At 48.9% G+C, this 19,999-nt stretch overlaps 2 protein-coding genes across 4 annotated transcripts in view; one reads left to right on the forward strand and one right to left on the reverse strand.

Moving 5' to 3' along the window:
* The window catches only part of LOC130297660 (oocyte zinc finger protein XlCOF7.1-like), a 96,448-nt gene that overhangs the window by 55,423 nt on the left and 21,026 nt on the right, over nt 1-19,999 (forward strand). The window lies entirely within an intron of this gene.
* Nucleotides 1-19,999, reverse strand: part of LOC130297709 (zinc finger protein ZFP2-like) — a 31,397-nt gene that overhangs the window by 5,458 nt on the left and 5,940 nt on the right. For 2 of the 3 annotated variants that reach the window (XM_056550479.1, XM_056550480.1), the window contains exons 2-5: nt 1,731-1,867; nt 419-598; nt 206-335; nt 44-114 (exon numbers count right to left, since the gene is read on the reverse strand). In XM_056550479.1, the coding sequence (XP_056406454.1) occupies nt 44-114; nt 206-335; nt 419-598; nt 1,731-1,811 (462 nt within the window). In that variant the 5' untranslated portion in view covers nt 1,812-1,867. Of the gene's footprint in view, nt 1-43; nt 115-205; nt 336-418; nt 599-1,730; nt 1,868-1,968; nt 2,053-19,999 lie in introns of all 3 variants that reach the window. The other variant, XM_056550478.1, reaches the window with a different exon arrangement.

Below are 19,999 nucleotides of genomic sequence, written 5' to 3' on the forward strand. Positions count from 1 at the left end.
CATCATAGGGAACATATCATGGAACCTTCTCTCCCTTATCTACCTGATAATCCTGGAGGACATTGTCATCTCCTTCTGAAGAATCCTCTGGAGGAAGAGGACGGGGACATCTCTCTGGTTTTGTAGGAAACACATCCAGTGAGTGAATCCATTGTGTATATAGAATAAATGCAGTGTGCGGTGTGTATATAGTCATGTGTATTACCTGCTGATGTGAGGGGCTGCTGATCCTCCATCATGACTATGTCCGCTATGTACTGATCCTTGTGTCCTTCTAAATACTCCCACTCCTCCATGGAGAAATAGACGGCCACGTCCTGACACCTTATAGGAACCTGACACACACAATGATACAGTCATCACCCCCATCCCTTCATAGCGTTACTGTATAATGTCCCAGCATTCCCAGCAGGGTCACCTCTCCAGTCAGCAGCTCCACCATCTTGTTGGTGAGTTCTAGGATCTTCTGCTCATTCATCTCCTCATGTATCAGGGAGTGAGGTGGAGGCCCCGGGATTGGCCTCAGGGTTCTTCCCCATCCTTCACACACAGGGGCCTGATGGCGCCCCCTAGAGGTCTTCTTCACCACCGTGTAATCCTGGTTATGGGGACACAATAATACATATCACTACATACATCCCAGAATCCCTCACCTCTCCAGTCATATCATGTGATTACCATAGAGAAGAATGAGGTCATGTGACATCACTCCCAGAATCCCTCACCTCTCCAGTCATATCATGTGATTACCATAGAGAAGAATGAGGTCATGTGACATCACTCCCAGAATCCCTCACCTCTCCAGTCATATCATGTGATTACCATAGAGAAGAATGAGGTCATGTGACATCACTCCCAGAATCCCTCACCTCTCCAGTCATATCATGTGATTACTATAGAGAAGAATGAGGTCATGTGACATTACTCCCAGAATCCCTCACCTCTCCAGTCATATCATGTGATTACCATAGAGGAGAATGAGGTCATGTGACATCACTCCCAGCATCCCTCACCTCTCCAGTCATATCATGTGATTACCATAGAGAAGAATGAGGTCATGTGACATCACTCCCAGAATCCCTCACCTGTCCGGTCATATAATGTGATTACCATAGAGAAGAATGAGGTCATGTGACATCACTCCCAGAATCCCTCACCTCACCAGTCATATCATGTGATTACCATAGAGAAGAATGAGGTCATGTGACATCACTGCCAGAATCCCTCACCTCTCCAGTCATATCATGTGATTACCATAGAGAAGAATGAGGTCATGTGACATCACTCCCAGAATCCTTCACCTCTCCAGTCATATCATGTGATTACCATAGAGAAGAATGAGGTCATGTGACATCACTCCCAGCATCCCTCACCTCTCCGGTCATATCATGTGATTACCATAAAGAATGAGGTCATGTGACATCACTCCCCGAATCCCTCACCTCTCCAGTCATATCATGTGATTACGTTAGAAAAGAATGAGGTCATGTGACATCATTCCCAGAATCCCTCACCTCTCCAGCCATATCATGTGATTACCATAGAGAAGAATGAGGTCATGTGACATCACTCCCAGAATCCCTCACCTCTCCAGCCATATCATGTGATTACCATAGAGAAGAATGAGGTCATGTGACATCACTCCCAGAATCCCTCACCTCTCCAGTCATATCATGTGATTACCATAGAGAAGAATGAGGTCATGTGACATCACTCCCAGAATCCCTCACCTCTCCGGTAAGCTGGAAGAGTATCTCTATAGTGAGGTGTATTATCCTCTCCGCCATCTTGTCTCTGTCCTTCTCCATCATTGATCAGGAATATTCTCTTATATACAGGATATCAGCTGATCATATATATTAGGGACCTGGATGGAAAGAAGATGAGATCATGTAAAAAACACTAAAAATTGCATAGGGAAAACATTTGAGTAGATATTCATCCAGACACTTTACTATGACATGTGACCTCTATATCTGGCTCCTCCCATTTCTCTTGATCATCTCTGAGATGTTTCTCCACCTTGATCGGAGTCACCCTGGGTAAATTAAGCTGATTGGACAAGAGCTTTATTGATCAGTCAGTCATTACAAGTCATTCAATAAATTACAATCACACAAAGCATGACAGCACAGATTCTCTAAACTATACATCATACCACATGCTACACTAACACTCCTGCACACATTATATACATGACAGCACAATATACAGCATATGTGTCCATACACTATACATCATACCACATGTTACACTAACATTTCTGCATACATTATATACATGACAGTACAATATACAGCACAGGTTCCCTACACTATACATCATACCACATGTTACACTAACATTTCTGCATACATTATATACATGACAGTACAATACACAGCACAGGTTCCCTACGCTATACACTATACCCCATACTACACTAACACTCCTGCATACATCATATACATGCCAGTACAATACACAGCACAGGTTCCCTACGCTATACACTATACCCCATACTACACTAACACTCCTGCATACATCATATACATGCCAGTACAATATACAGCACAGGTTCCCTACACTATACATCGTACCACATGTTACACTAACACTCCTGCATACATTATATACATGCCAGTACAATATACAGCACAGGTTCCCTACACTATACATCGTACCACATGTTACCATAACACTCCTGCATACATTATACAGTGGGCCAAAAAAGTATTTAGTCAGCCACCAATTGTGCAAGTTCTCCCACTTATAAAGAGGAGAGGCTGTAATCTTCAGCATAGGTTATAACCTCAACTATGAGAGACATAATGAGGAAAAAAATCCTTAAAATCACATTGTCTGATTTTTAAAGAATTTATTTGCAAAGTATGGTGGGAAAAAAGTATTTGGTTAATAACTAAAGTTCATGTTCTATCCCCTTTGTTGGCACCGACAGAGGTCAAACGCTTTCTGTAAGCCTTCACGAGGTTCTCACACACTGTTGCTGGTATTTTGGCCCATTCCTCCATGCAGATCTCCTCTAGAGCAGTGATGTTTTGGGGCTGTCGCTGGGCAACAAAGTCTTTCAACTCCCACCAAAGGCTTTCTATGGGGTTTAGATCTGGAGACTGGCTAGGCCACTCCGGGACCTTGAAATGCTTCTTACGAAGCCACTACTTCGTTGCCCGGGAGGTGTTTTTGGGATCATTATCATGCTAAATAACCCAGCCACGTTTCATCTTCAATGCTCTTGCTGATAGAAGGAGCTTTTCACTTAACATCTTACGATACATGGCCCCATTCATTCTTTCCTTTACACAGATCAGTTGTTCTGGTCCCTTAGCAGAAGAACAGCCCCAAAGCATGATGTTTCCACCCCGTGCTTCACAGTAGGTATGGTGTTCTTTGGATGCAACTCAGCATTCTTTCTCCTCCAAACACGACGAGTTGAGTTTTTACCAATAAGTTCTACTTTGGCTTCATCTGACCATATGACATTATCCCAATACTCTTCTGGATCATCCAAATGCTCTCTAACAAATTTCAGACGGTCCCAGACATGTACTGGCTTAAGCAGGGGGACACGTCTGGCACTGCATGATTTGAGTTCCTGGCGGCGTAGCCTTTGTTACTTTGGTCCCAGCTCTCTGCAGGTCATTCACTAGGTCCCCCTGTGTGGTTCTGGGATTTTTGCTCACCGTTCTTGTGATAATTTTGACACCACTGTGTGAGATTTTGTGTGGAGCCCCAGATCAAGAGAGATTATCAGTGGTCTTGTATGTCTTCCATTTTCTAATAATTGCTCCCACTGTTCATTTCACACCAAGCTGCTTGCCTATTGCAGATTCAGTCTTCCCAGCCTGGTGCAGGTCTACAATTTTGTTTCTGGTGTCCTTCGACAGCACTTAGGTATTGGCCATAGTTGAGTTTGGAGTGTGACTGTTTGAGGTTGTGGACAGGTGTCTTTTATACTGATAACAAATTCAAACAGGGGCCATTAATACAGGTAACGAGTGGAGAACAGAGGAGACTCTTAACGAAGAAGTTACAGGTCTGTGAGAGCCAGAAATCTTGTAGGTGACCAAATACTTATTTTCCACCATCATTTTCAAATAAATTGTTTAAAAATCAGACAATGTGATTTTATGGATTTTTTTTCTCATTCTGTCTCTCATAGTTGAGGTTATAACCTATTATGAAAATTACAGCCTCTCATCTTTATAAGTGGGAGAACTTGCACAATTGGTGGCTGACTAAATACTTTTTTGCCCCACTGTGTACATGACGGTACAATATACAGCACAGGTTCCCAACACTATACATTGTACCAAATGTTACACTAACACTCCTGTATTCCATTATATACATGACAGCACAATATAAAGCACAGGTTCCCTAAGCTATACACTATATCACATGCTACACATTATCGAAGAAACAAAGTCGAAAAACAACAACATATTACAGTCTGTGATCAGGGAGGGGGTTGAAGTCTATGGGGGTAGGGAGGGGCAGATCACAAGGCCACACTATTCAGCAAATATATGGGGAGTTTGGGAGGCAGAGGGGCATTAGTCCTCTTCTTAATTGACGTCCAGACTGTCAAAGATGGAATAGACTCTAAGCCGGCTGTGGATCAGCAATATAGAGTCCTTAAAACAGTTCATAAGGCGCAGGCCTCCTGGATGGCCTCCATGACGTGAACCCCAGGAAAAAGGCCATAAAGCACCAACTGGTACGATAAGTTATTCAAGGGTAAGTTCAAGGGCGTTCAATAGACCCTGTTCAAAGGGGCACTGCCAAAAGACTGGAGAAGGGCTTGTGATGGACCGCAGGTGTAACTCGTTTACACTTCTTCTTGTACTTGGGTGATAGAGAGAATGGACCACAGCTCTTAGAAAAATAAAACTGAAAGTTCTCAAGAGCTCAGTGGTCTCCATAATTCTTACATGGAAGAAGAAGGAACAACCAGGACTCTTCCTAGAGCTGCCGACCCCCAAACTGAGTAATCGGGGGAGAATGGTCTTGGTGAGACAGGAGACCAAGAAAACAATGGTCCCTATGGCTGAGCCCCAAAGATCCTGTGTAGAGATGAGAGAAATATCCAAAAGTCCCAAAACCATCACTGCAGCTTCCACAATCAGGACAGAAAGAAGCCTCCTCAGTAATAACACATGAAAGAGCCTGGAGATTACAGAAAGGATCTAAAGAATCAGACTGTGAGGAACAAGATTCTCTGGTCTGATATAACCAGGAACTGCCCATCACCTGCCCAATACCATCCGTCCAGTGATCATGGTGGGGGCCACATCATGTCTGGGGGAAACCAGGCACTGTCCATCACCTGCCCAATACCATCCCTACAGTGATCATGGTGGGGGCAGCATCATGTCTGGGGGAAACCAGCCACTGCCCATCACCTGCCCAATACCATCCCTACAGTGATCATGGTGGGGGCAGCATCATGTCTGGAGGAAACCAGGCACTGCCCATCACCTGCCCAATACCATCCCTATAGTGATCATGGTGGGGGCAGCATCATGTCTGGAGGAAACCAGGTACTGCCCATCACCTGCCCAATATCATCCCTACAGTGACCATGGTGGGGGCCGCATCATGTCTGGAGGAAACCAGGTACTGCCCATCACCTGCCCAATATCATACCTACAGTGATCATGGTGGGGGCAGCATTATGTCTAGGGGAAACCAGGCACTGCCCATCATCTGCCCAATATCATCCCTACAGTGATCATGGTGGGGGCAGCATCATGTCTGGGGGAAACCAGCCACTGCCCATGACCTGCCCAATAACATCCCTACAGTGATCATGGTGGGGGCCACATCATGTCTGGGGGAAACCAGGCACTGCCCATCACCTGCCCAATACCATCCCTACAATGATCATGGTGGGGGCAGCATCATGTCTGGAGGAAACCAGGTACTGCCCATCACCTGCCCAATATCATCCCTACAGTGACCATGGTGGGGGCCGCATTATGTCTGGAGGAAACCAGGTACTGCCCATCACCTGCCCAATACCATCCCTACAGTGATCATGGTGGGGGAAGCATCATGTCTAGGGGAAACCAGGCACTGCCCATCATCTGCCCAATACCATCCCTACAGTGATCATGGTGGAGGCAGCATCATGTCTGGGGGAAACCAGGTACTGTCCATCACCTGCCCAATACCATCCCTACAGTAATCATGGAGGGGGCAGCATCATGTCTGGAGGAATCCAGGCACTGCCCATCACCTACCCAATACCATCCCTACAGTGATCATGGTGGGGGCAGCATCATGTCTGGAGGAAACCAGGCACTGCCCATCACCTGCCCAATACCATCCCTACAGTGATCATGGTGGAGGCAGCATCATGTCTGGAGGAAACCAGGTACTGCCCATCACCTGCCCAATACCATCCCTACAGTGATCATGGTGGAGGCAGCATTATGTCTGGGGGAAACCAGGTACTGCCCATCACCTGCCCAATACCATCCCTACAGTGATCATGGTGGGGACAGCATCATGTCTGGAGAAGACCAGGCACTGCCCATCACCTGTCCAATACCATCCCTACAGTGATCATGGTGGGGGAAGCATCATGTCTGGAGGAAACCAGGTACTGCCCATCACCTGCCCAATACCATCCCTACAGTGATCATGGTGGGGGATGCATCATGCCTGGTGGAAACCAGGTACAGCCCATCACCTGCCCAATACCATCCCTACAGTGATCATGGTGGGGGAAGCATCATGTCTGGGGGAAACCAGGCACTGCCCATTACCTGCCCAATACCATCCCTACAGTGATCATGGTGGGGGCAGCATCATGTCTGGGGGGAAACCAGGCACTGCCCATCATCTGCCCAATACCATCCCTACAGTGATCATGGTGGAGGCAGCATCATGTATGGAGGAAACCAGGCACTGCCCATCACCTGTCCAATACCATCCCTACATTGATCATGGTGGGGGCAGCATCATGTCAGGGGGAAACCAGGCACTGCCCATCACCTGCCCAATACCATCCCTACAGTGATCATGGTGGGGGAAGCATCATGTCTGGGGGAAACCAGGCACTTCCCATCACCTTCCCAATACCATCCCTACAGTGATCATGGTGGAGGCAGCATCATGTCTGGGGGAAACCAGGTACTGCCCATCACCTGCCCAATACCATCCCCACAGTGATCATGGTGGGGGCAGCATCATGTCTGGTGGAAACCAGGTACAGCCCATCACCTGCCCAATACCATCCCTACAGTGATCATGGTGGGGGAAGCATCATGTCTGGGGGAAACCAGCCACTGCCCATCACCTGCCCAATACCATCCCTACAGTGATCATGGTGGGGGCAGCATCATGTCTGGGGGGAAACCAGGCACTGCCCATCATCTGCCCAATACCATCCCTACAGTGATCATGGTGGAGGCAGCATCATGTCTGGAGGAAACCAGGCACTGCCCAATACCATCCCTACAGTGATCATGGTGGGGGTAGCATCATGTCTGGGGGAAACCAGACACTGCCCATCACCTGCCCAATACCATCCCTACAGTGATCATGGTGGGGGCAGCATCATGTCTGGGGGGAAACCAGGCACTGCCCATCATCTGCCCAATACCATCCCTACAGTGATCATGGTGGGGGATGCATCATGTCTGGTGGAAACCAGGTACAGCCCATCACCTGCCCAATACCATCCCTACAGTGATCATGGTGGGGGAAGCCAGGCACTGCCCATCACCTGCCCAATACCATCCCTACAGTGATCATGGTGGGGGCAGCATCATGTCTGGGGGGAAACCAGGCACTGCCCATCATCTGCCCAATACCATCCCTACAGTGATCATGGTGGGGGAAGCATCATGTCTGGGGGAAACCAGGCACTTCCCATCACCTTCCCAATACCATCCCTACAGTGATCATGGTGGAGGCAGCATCATGTCTGGGGGAAACCAGGTACTGCCCATCACCTGCCCAATACCATCCCTACAGTGATTATGGTGGGGGCAACATCATGTCTGGAGGAAACCAGGCACTGCCCATCACCTGTCCAATACCATCCCTACATTGATCATGGTGGGGGCAGCATCATGTCAGGGGGAAACCAGGCACTGCCCATCACCTGCCCAATACCATCCCTACAGTGATCATGGTGGGGGAAGCATCATGTCTGGGGGAAACCAGGCACTTCCCATCACCTTCCCAATACCATCCCTACAGTGATCATGGTGGAGGCAGCATCATGTCTGGGGGAAACCAGGTACTGCCCATCACCTGCCCAATACCATCCCCACAGTGATCATGGTGGGGGCAGCATCATGTCTGGTGGAAACCAGGTACAGCCCATCACCTGCCCAATACCATCCCTACAGTGATCATGGTGGGGGAAGCATCATGTCTGGGGGAAACCAGCCACTGCCCATCACCTGCCCAATACCATCCCTACAGTGATCATGGTGGGGGCAGCATCATGTCTGGGGGGAAACCAGGCACTGCCCATCATCTGCCCAATACCATCCCTACAGTGATCATGGTGGAGGCAGCATCATGTCTGGAGGAAACCAGGCACTGCCCAATACCATCCCTACAGTGATCATGGTGGGGGTAGCATCATGTCTGGGGGAAACCAGACACTGCCCATCACCTGCCCAATACCATCCCTACAGTGATCATGGTGGGGGCAGCATCATGTCTGGGGGGAAACCAGGCACTGCCCATCATCTGCCCAATACCATCCCTACAGTGATCATGGTGGGGGATGCATCATGTCTGGTGGAAACCAGGTACAGCCCATCACCTGCCCAATACCATCCCTACAGTGATCATGGTGGGGGAAGCCAGGCACTGCCCATCACCTGCCCAATACCATCCCTACAGTGATCATGGTGGGGGCAGCATCATGTCTGGGGGGGAAACCAGGCACTGCCCATCATCTGCCCAATACCATCCCTACAGTGATCATGGTGGGGGAAGCATCATGTCTGGGGGAAACCAGGTACTGCCCATCACCTGCCCAATACCATCCCTACAGTGATTATGGTGGGGGCAACATCATGTCTGGAGGAAACCAGGTACTGCCCATCACCTGCCCAATACCATCCCTACAGTGATCATGGTGGGGGCAGCATCATGTCTGGGGGAAACCAGGTACTGCCCATCACCTGCCCAATACTATCCCTACAGTGATCATGGTGGGGGCAGCATCATGTCTGGAGGAAACCAGGTACTGCCAATCACCTGCCCAATACCATCCCTACAGTGATCATGGTGGGGGTAGCATCATGTCTGGGGGAAACCAGACACTGCCCATCACCTGCCCAATACCATCCCTACAGTGATCATGGTGGGGGCAGCATCATGTCTGAGGGGAAACCAGGCACTGCCCATCATCTGCCCAATACCATCCCTACAGTGATCATGGTGGGGGATGCATCATGTCTGGTGGAAACCAGGTACAGCCCATCACCTGCCCAATACCATCCCTACAGTGATCATGATGGGGGCAGCATCATGTCTGAAGGAAACCAGGCACTGCCCATCACCTGCCCAATACCATCCCTACAGTGATCATGGTGGGGGCAGCATCATGTCTGGGGGGAAACCAGGCACTGCCCATCATCTGCCCAATACCATCCCTACAGTGATCATGGTGGAGGCAGCATCATGTCTGGAGGAAACCAGGCACTGCCCATCACCTGCCCAATACCATCCCTACAGTGATTATGGTGGGGGCAACATCATGTCTGGAGAAAACCAGGTACTGCCCATCACCTGCCCAATACCATCCCTACAGTGATCATGTTGGGGGCAGCATCATGTCTGGAGGAAACCAGGCACTGCCCATCACCTGCCGAATACCATCCCTACAGTGATCATGGTGGGGGCAGCATCATGTCTGGGGGAAACCAGGTACTGCCCATCACCTGCCCAATACCATCCCTACAGTGATCATGGTGGGGGCAGCATCATGTCTGGGGGAAACCAGGTACTGCCCATCACCTGCCCAATACTATCCCTACAGTGATCATGGTGGGGGCAGCATCATGTCTGGAGGAAACCAGGTACTGCCAATCACCTGCCCAATACCATCCCTACAGTGATCATGGTGGGGGTAGCATCATGTCTGGGGGAAACCAGACACTGCCCATCACCTGCCCAATACCATCCCTACAGTGATCATGGTGGGGGCAGCATCATGTCTGAGGGGAAACCAGGCACTGCCCATCATCTGCCCAATACCATCCCTACAGTGATCATGGTGGGGGATGCATCATGTCTGGTGGAAACCAGGTACAGCCCATCACCTGCCCAATACCATCCCTACAGTGATCATGATGGGGGCAGCATCATGTCTGAAGGAAACCAGGCACTGCCCATCACCTGCCCAATACCATCCCTACAGTGATCATGGTGGGGGCAGCATCATGTCTGGGGGGAAACCAGGCACTGCCCATCATCTGCCCAATACCATCCCTACAGTGATCATGGTGGAGGCAGCATCATGTCTGGAGGAAACCAGGCACTGCCCATCACCTGCCCAATACCATCCCTACAGTGATCATGGTGGGGGAAGCATCATGTCTGGGGGAAACCAGGCACTTCCCATCACCTTCCCAATACCATCCCTACAGTGATCATGGTGGAGGCAGCATCATGTCTGGGGGAAACCAGACACTGCCCATCACCTGCCCAATACCATCCCTACAGTGATTATGGTGGGGGCAACATCATGTCTGGAGAAAACCAGGTACTGCCCATCACCTGCCCAATACCATCCCTACAGTGATCATGGTGGGGGATGCATCATGTCTGGTGGAAACCAGGTACAGCCCATCACCTGCCCAATACCATCCCTACAGTGATCATGGTGGAGGCAGCATCATGTCTGGGGGAAACCAGGTACTGCCCATCACCTGCCCAATACCATCCCTACAGTGATTATGGTGGGGGCAACATCATGTCTGGAGAAAACCAGGTACTGCCCATCACCTGCCCAATACCATCCCTACAGTGATCATGTTGGGGGCAGCATCATGTCTGGAGGAAACCAGGCACTGCCCATCACCTGCCGAATACCATCCCTACAGTGATCATGGTGGGGGCAGCATCATGTCTGGGGGAAACCAGGTACTGCCCATCACCTGCCCAATACTATCCCTACAGTGATCATGGTGGGGGCAGCATCATGTCTGGAGGAAACCAGGTACTGCCAATCACCTGCCCAATACCATCCCTACAGTGATCATGGTGGGGGCAGCATCATGTCTGGAGGAAACCAGGCACTGCCCATCACCTGCCCAATACCATCCCTACAGTGATCATGGTGGGGGCAGCATCATGTCTGAGGGGAAACCAGGCACTGCCCATCATCTGCCCAATACCATCCCTACAGTGATCATGGTGGGGGCAGCATCATGTTTGGGGGAAACCAGGCACTGCCCATCACCTGCCCAATACCATCCCTACAGTGAAGTATGTTGGATCTGACTGATGGGACTCCCACTATTGTCAAGAACGGGCATCCCATGCCCCCAACCATTTGAATGGAGAAGAGGTTAGACATTCACACTGCTGATCAATTTTAATAGTCAAACCATGAAGCTTTATTAAGGCAATCACAGAAACATGGAATTATGCATAGCTTCCAAAACAGTAAACATTGGTCTTAGAACCAAAGAACAACCAAACAGTGGAAAATGGTAAATAGGCAAGGCATTATATACAGGCTTGAATAAAATATCCAACAAGTAAGTGATCTTCACTCACTAGGTAGAAACAATGGGATTGAAGTTAACGTAAAATGGAAATGGCCGACACCTGCAGGATAGCATATGGAGAGTTTATACAGAGACAAACAATGAGACATGTCAGGGCAGTAGCTAGAGGACAACCGGGGATCCCACAGGGCGTGAAAGGTTTCCATAGCATCTTCTCTAACAGATGATAGCTTTTCATATAACAATATTAAATTAACTCTAGAGATCACGTCTCCCACTCTCAGAACTGTTTGCTTCCATTGGGAAGCTATGTGTATCCTCGCCGCTAAGAGAATGTATTGAGCAAGACGAAACATTTTATATTGCATTCTGTTAGGTCTACAGCCTAGTAGGCAGAAGGTAGGCGTCCGTGGAGCTTGTATAGTGAAAACAGAATCTATAAGGTCTAAAATTTGTGTCCAATAAGCTGAGACTACCGGGCAGGACCACCAAGTATGATACATTGTACCCCTCATTTCACAAGCGCGGAAGCATAACGGGAAGACCAATGGGTAGATAGCATGTAACCGCACTGGGACCAAGTAGGCCCCATGAAGGACCTTGAGGGCCGTCTCCATTAAGGACACCTGCCAACTACCTCTGCTAATAACCGCACAGCCATCACGCCACTGTTGGAGTGTCAGCGTAGTATGTAGATCGCCCTCCCATGCCTGCATAAATTTCAATTTGGTATCGGTAGGTGGGGCATTTAATTTCGCGTACAGCAAAGATAACAATCCGGGCATGGCAGGAGTGTAGAGGGAGCGAGCTTCAAAGAAAGTAGGATGAGGAGAACGTGTGTTTAGGGGCAGAGATCGGAGAAAAGAAAAGAGTTGGCGTGCCCTAAACAATTCGCCATCAGGGACTGCATGAGATAACCAGAAAGACTAAAATGTAGGAAGTGTATTTCCTGTAAGAAAATCATGAAGTTTAGTAAGTTTAGCCGAGATCCACCAAGAGAAACTTGTTAGAGACAGGCCAGGAGGAAAAAGAGGATTAGAGAAAAGCGGAAGGAGAGGGGAGACAGGGGACTGCAAGGAGAACTTAAAGCGAATCTGATGCCAGAGAGACAACGAATAGAGAGCTACCAAAGCTGAGGAGGGGAGGCGTGTAGTGACCGCAAGTAGACCACATGAAGGCGGCGTAAGAGTACAGCGCCAGCTGGGAATTTTCCAGGAGTACCCACTTAGGAGCACCCACTGATAGATTAATTAAAGCCAGTTGAGCCAGGCAAGCTGCATATCAATATTTCAGGAAGTTTGGGACCGATAACCCGCCCAATGACCTGTTATAATGCATCACGTTCCTAGCTATTCTAGGTTTTTTAGAAGCCCAGATATATTTCGAGACATCCTGCTGGAGAGATAGGAGGTCTGACCGGACAATAGGGATGGGAAGGGTGCGGAAAAGATACAATAGTCTCGGTAATTTAACCATCTTAACAACATTAACCCTCTCCGGCCAGGACAGGTAAGGATAGGACCATGTCGCCAAGTCCGCCCTAATAGAACGGTAAAGTGGTGTATAGTTGCTACTAGGGATCGACCGATATGAGATTTTTAGGGCCGATACTGATAATCGGCGGAGGTTAGGGCCGATAGCCGATAACTTATACCGATATTCCGGTATAAGTTAACGGCTATTTATCCCCCCTATGACACCGCTGCAGATCATTGATTTAAAGCGGGCGCTTTAAATCAATTCACTGCAGTGGCTTTTGCGGTGCCAAAGGCCGCCGCCACCCGCTTCTCTCCCCCTACCTGTCAGGGTGGTCCGGGCCATCCATCCTTCCGGTAGTGTCCGGCGGCATTCCGGGTGGTGGGTGAACCGGTCCGGGCTGTCCTTCTTCTCCGGGGGTCCTCTTCTCCACTCCGGGCAGGCTCCGGACTAGTAACGCAGCATAGACGCTGCTACGCCGTGACGTCAGGTGCGTCACTGCGCAGCAGCGTCTATGCTGCGTTACTAGTCCGTAGCCTGCCCGGAGTGGAGAAGAGGACCCCCGGAGAAGAAGGACAGCCCGGACCGGTTCACCCACCACCCGGAATGCCGCCGGACACTACAGGAAGGATGGATGGCCCGGACCAAACCCATTACCGGTAAGTTTAATTTTTTTTTTTATTGACTCGGAGGGTGGGGGAGGGGCCCGACCGCAAAAATCCATACCGTGGGAGAAAAAAAAAAGATATCCGGTTCATACCGGTATACCGGCCAGCACTACGGTGGGGGGTGCATCGCGGTGCGGTGGGGGCGGTGCGGGGGGGCGGGGCATTATCGGCTTATCGGCAATGTAATTGCCGATACCGATAATGCCCAAAATCGTGATTATCGGCCGATCATATCGGCCATACCGATAATCGGTCGATCCCTAGTTGCTACTATACAATGTGGACAAAGAGGGAGTAAGCTTTACACCTAGATAAGAAAGGCCAGTCGAGGAGTTCTTAAAACCAAAATTCAGAGATATAAGGCGTTGCATAGAGGGTGGGACGTTGCAATATAGGACTTCTGATTTGTTAACATTGACAGTCAACCCCGAGTGGGCAGAAAAATCTGTAAGAACAGCAAAAAGATTAGGTAGGGATAATACAATACAGGAATATGGGTGCACTCTGTTAAAAATGACATTGGCTATCCCTCAACACTGATGTTAAAATTGAGACATTCACCAGTGTATCCTTATATGAAGGACATACCAGAGCCCTACTAAAGGAACAGTAAGTGTATGGAGGAGGTCATCCGCAAATAGGTTAACCTTATATTCAACACCCGCAAAAGCTACCCCCCTAACACTAGGGTGATCCCTAAGCAGAGCAGCCAAGAGCTCCATTACCAGGGGCGAATGACGCCGGTGACAAGGGGCAGCACTGGCGGGTGCCTCGGCCTATCCACAGAGGAAGAGGAGCAGTGAAAGGCAATTTTAAGAAGGCTGTTGGGGAAGAGTAAATGTGACGTTGGATCTGGACAAAGGGACCAGAGAATCCAAATTTTGAGAGCACCGCAAACAGATATTGCCAGGAGACACAATCAAACGAGCGACAATATTGACAAGGGAGTTTTCGAGGTGTTCGCCCAATGGATAAGGTTCAATACCTTCCTAAGGTTATCAGGGGCTTGGCGACCAGGCACAAAACCCACTTGATCACTATCAATTAATAAAGGCAAATATCTGTTTAAACGGGCAGCCAAAATAGAGGTCAACAATTTAGAATCTACGTTCAATAATGAGATAGGGCGGTAGTTAGCGGTGAAGAGGGTCCTTATTAGGTTTAGGTAGTATGGTGATTAACGCATCCAAAAACTCAGCAGGGAGAGAAGTAGAGGACCGAAGAGAATTAAATAGGTGAACTAGATGAGGTGTGAGCATAGTACGCAGCCGGGAGGCCATCAGGGCCAGGGGATTTACCCGATTTTAATTTAGCAAGGGCACCTCCTCAGGGGTCACAGGGGCATTCAAAGCCTCTCTGGCGTCAGGAGAGAGTCGCGGGAGGGAGACCGAAGAAAGAAAATGAGTTAGTGTGGAAGGGAAGGAAGAGGGACGGGTGGGTTCAGTGAACTGTATAGGGTCGAGTAGTAAGAATGAAACGCCGAATAGATTCAGACAGGATGTGAAGAGCGGACACCAGGGCGCAACTGGAGGCTGTGGACTCTGTTAATCAATGTAGTTTTTTTCAACATAGCCGCCAACAAGCGGTCAAGCTTATTAGCGAACTTATAGTAAGTAGCTTTAGTCCATCTCAATGCCTTCTCAACTACTGTTGATTGAAGAGCATCCAGCTGCACCCTGGTATCCTGAAGCTGGCGAAAAAGGTAAGGAGTAGGGTCAAGTTGATGTGCATAAAGTAATCTGTGCAACCTAGCCTTCAAAGCCCGTTGAGTACTGGTCCGATCATGTTTGATACCGGTGGCTAAAGAAATAATTTGACCTCTGATAAAAGATTTAGAGTCAGGGACCACATTCGCTAAGAAGAACAAGCTGAGGTCTTCCTCAAGCTTTTCAGTCACTTTAGGCATAGTCAAAAGCGACTCATTAAGGCGCCACCTAAAAGGATAGGCCAGAGGGCTCATGAAGTTAAGGGCCACCAAAACCATATCATGGGCGGACCAGTCTGAAGGGACATGGTGGGCATATAGCAATTGCGGTATAAGACGAGAATTAAGCAAAATCCAATCTATTCTAGTATAATGTTGTTGTTGAGGAGTATGAATAACCGCAAGCAGCGCCATTCAATTCTCACCACGCATCCACCAGGGACCCCTCCTTAAAAAGCGCGGATAGCAGCCGTTGTTGAATCCCAGACCTGCGGAACGGGGCCGTGTTGGAGCGATCTAGTTTACCATTATAAATCATATTAAAGTCTCCAGCTCAAATCAAATTGTCGTAGGAGAGGGAGGCAACAAGCTTACAGAGTTGATGGAAAAAGGGCAGTGGAGATTCGGTGGGGGCATATGAATTAACTATACACAATGTTTTATCCTATAGGGAGCCCACAAAATAAGGTATCTGCCTTCCGGGTCAGTCTTAACCTCCCACACCTGAAAAGGAAAATCAATATGCCAAAGAATCACAACTCCCCTACTCTTAGTCGCATAAGTGGTTACATAGCAATGTGTGAACAGTTTGTGAAAAAATCGAGGTTGAGATGTTTCAGTAAAATGTGTCTCCTGCAAGCAAATAGCATCCAGCTTCAGCCGAGTGTAATCCCGAAGTGCCTTAATATCCATTATGGGCAAATAAAATCATGCTGAAAAACCCAGAAGGAATAGCTGCAGGTGTCGGCCGGTGCTATCAGACCTGTATACCAGAAGCGGGAATAGGGGCATATGTACCTGTACAAACAAGTGATCAAAATATACAAAATAAATATAACACATAACAGAAGCAACCATACAAAAGGAAAGACAGGCCACATAATAGCGTGGACTCTCCTACTTCCAAAAAGCCCACTGAAGGGCTACGAGGCATCTTAATCTGAACCGGAAACAACCCAGAAAAATAGAAAAGGGAACAAATCAGAGCAGAGAAAATAATTAAAAAAGGGGAAGGGGGGGGGGGGGGGGGAGAGGAGTGGAACAAGTGGATAAAAAAGCAAAAAAGCCACTGAAGCCAGATAAAAAGCCCAACAGGGGAATGAGAAAGTGAGAAGACAGGGAGAATGGAGAGCAACAGGGCCGAGAAGTACAGAGGAGTGGAAGATAAGGAGAAAAAGAGGGGAAAGAGACAGAGAGAAAGAAAAAGGAGCGGCAGTAGGTGGGAGAAAGGATCAGAGGGGAGGGAGAGAGGATAGGCAGGGAAGAAAAGAATGGGGAGAAGGACGACGAATAGAAAAGGGGAGGATAATAGGGAAGAAAAGAGGTACATTAAGTACAATAAGCCAAAGAGGGAGAAGAGAAAAAGAGAAGGAACATAGAAAGCGTGTAATCGGGGCCACCAATGAGAGAGGAGAAAGAGAACCAACCAAAAAGGGGTGAACAGCAATCTGGACAAAGAAAAACATTAATACAAAGTCCAAAATATAAAAAATGGGGGGATAAATCAAGTTCCAACAGTAGGGGTCAAAAAAGAAAAAAGTTCCTGTCAAGGACGAGCTGCGATCCATGCAGCACAGGGAAAGAGCTCATAGGGTCATAAAGGAGAACCAGATAGCGTCTCTTAAAGGGCCCGCCAGCCCAAGCGACCCCAGCAATGAAACAAAAAATAACGTAGACAAAAATAAAGTCTCCAGAACCACCCGTCAGTTCTCAGGGGGGAGCAGCATCCAGTCCGGAAGGTCGGGGACCACGGTGATCCCGGGTCACAGGGGTCCTAGTGCGGACCGGGCGGCCAGTATGTTGCGGCAAAGGTTTACACAGTAAGTCCCTGGCATCAGGATACGTTTTCACAGTGTGCAGCTTGCCGTGAGGTTGGAAAGATAAAGAGAAGGGAAAGCCCCACTGATACCTGATGCCTTCTCTTTGCAGTGCCAAGGTGATGGGATGAAACTCCCTACGCCTAGCCAGGGTCGTAGGGGCCAGATCGGAATAAAGATGTACAGAGGGCGCCATGCCGGGAAGCACTAGAATATTTCAAGCAGCTTGAAGCAAGACATCCCGCACCTCAGGGTAATGGAGCTTTAAGAGGATATCCCTGGGGGTCTCTCTGGGTTTTTAGGTTTGGCATCGGCCCGGTGGATTCCATCAAACTGGAGCATCTCCGGTTCCAGTTGCGGGGCCATTGCATAAAACAATGTAGAGATAGCCTTAAGGAGGTCCACGATCTCCTCCAGGAGTACGCGGATGCGAAGATTCACCGGCCGGGACCTGTTCTCTAGGTCCTCTAGTTTCTGTTCCAGGGCCCGGAGCTGTGCTCTGTGGTCATCAAGATCATGGCGGTCGGCCTCCACTGCCTCCGTCATTTAATCCATCTTGGGCTCAGTATCCGCCACCCTCTGGCCCAGATCTTGTATCAGGGAGGAGATATCAGACACTGCTTTTGCCAGGGAAGTCTGAAACATGTCCTTGATATTGCGATACATCGCAGCCGGGGTTAGGTCCGCCGAAGCAGGGACCTCGACATCATCAGAGCGGTGCAGTGGCGAGGCAGCACGGGAGGCCGCCATCTTAGAGCTCAGGCTGCTCGGAATATGTCTGGAATAGACTGGGATAAACGCTGCGAAGAGTGCTGGTTCCACTTCTTAGACGAGCGGGACATGTTCCCCCCTCACTCAGGTATAAGTTCCCATCAGGTAGGAGCCGTAATTGGCGCTTAAGAGGGGTGGTAATATCTGGTCAACGCGGAGCTCACATCAGGTGCTGCCTATCCGCAAGCCGCGCGCATGCGCCTCCTGCTGATCCATTTTAAGGGGTTATCTATTTGAAAAATAGAGCTAATTTCTTTCAGATACAGCGCCACACCATGTCCTCAGGTTGTGTGTGGTATTGCAGCTATGTTCTGCTAAAATAAATGCAGCATATAAAATAGGGTCCCCTAGAAATGTATACTGGATCCTACACAAAAAGCATAGGCATCGATCATGTTCCAGTAGGTATACGGGGCGGTAACTGGAGGAAAACAGTCGCACAACGCGAAACCCGATGGATTTTCACATTGGATTAGTCCCGAATGGATTGAATGAGTTTAATAGCTATGCGCCGTTCCTCTGAATTTTCCCGTTCCGCCTTTTTCCTCCTTTCAGTAACAACCCTTTGACTTTTGTTTTCTTGTTTTTCTGCACTTTTTTTGGTGCTTTATGTAGGTTCTATTGTATGTACTTCTCCAATGTCACACTGACAATGTACAGTCCGGCGTGGCTGAATGACCTTTTATGCCCTTTATCAGGGTAAGTGTGTTCTGCCCCGTCTCTGCGTGCACCTTCAGGACTTAATAATAATATTTTGTCCTGTCTCCTGTGCACTTTTTGCACTTTATATCATATTTTATGTTATTAATTATGCATTTGTGTGGCCCCTTTCTTGTGTTTCTCCATATACTCGAGTATAAGCCGACCCGAATATAAGCCGCGGCCCCTAATTTCCCCCAAAAACCCAGGAAAAGTTATTGACTCGACTATAAGCCTAGGGTGGGAAATACATCACCCCCCCCCCATGTCATCATCCAGACCCCCGTCATTAACACCCTCATCATCACCCTGTCATCATCCCCCCTTCATCATCACCGCCTGCCATCATCCCCCCTTCATCATCACCCTGTCATCATCCCCCTTCATCATCACCGCCTGTCATCATCCCCCCTTCATCATCACCCTGTCATCATCCAACACCCCCCTTCATCATCACCCTGTCATCATCCCACACCCACCCTTCATCATCACCCTGTCATCATCCCCCTTCATCATCACCCTGTCATCATCTCCCTTCATCATTACCCTGTCATCATCCCCCTTCATCATTACCCTGTCATCATCCCCCTTCATCATTACCCTGTCATCATCCCCCTTCATCATTACCCTGTCATCATCCCCCTTCATCATCACTGCCTGTCATCATCCCACACCTCCATTCATCATCACCCTGTCATCATCCCTCCTTCATCACCACCGCCTGTCATCATCCAACACCCCCCTTCATCATCACCCTGTCATCATCCCCTTCATCATTACCCTGTCATCATCCCCCTTCATCATTACCCTGTCATCATCCCCCTTCATCATTACCCTGTCATCATCCCCCGTCATCATTACCCTGTCATCATCCCCCTTCATCATTACCCTGTCATCATCCCCTTCATCATTACCCTGTCATCATCCCCCTTCATC

The sequence above is a fragment of the Hyla sarda genome, chromosome 13 (assembly GCF_029499605.1).
Source record: "Hyla sarda isolate aHylSar1 chromosome 13, aHylSar1.hap1, whole genome shotgun sequence".
NCBI lineage: Eukaryota > Metazoa > Chordata > Amphibia > Anura > Hylidae > Hyla > Hyla sarda.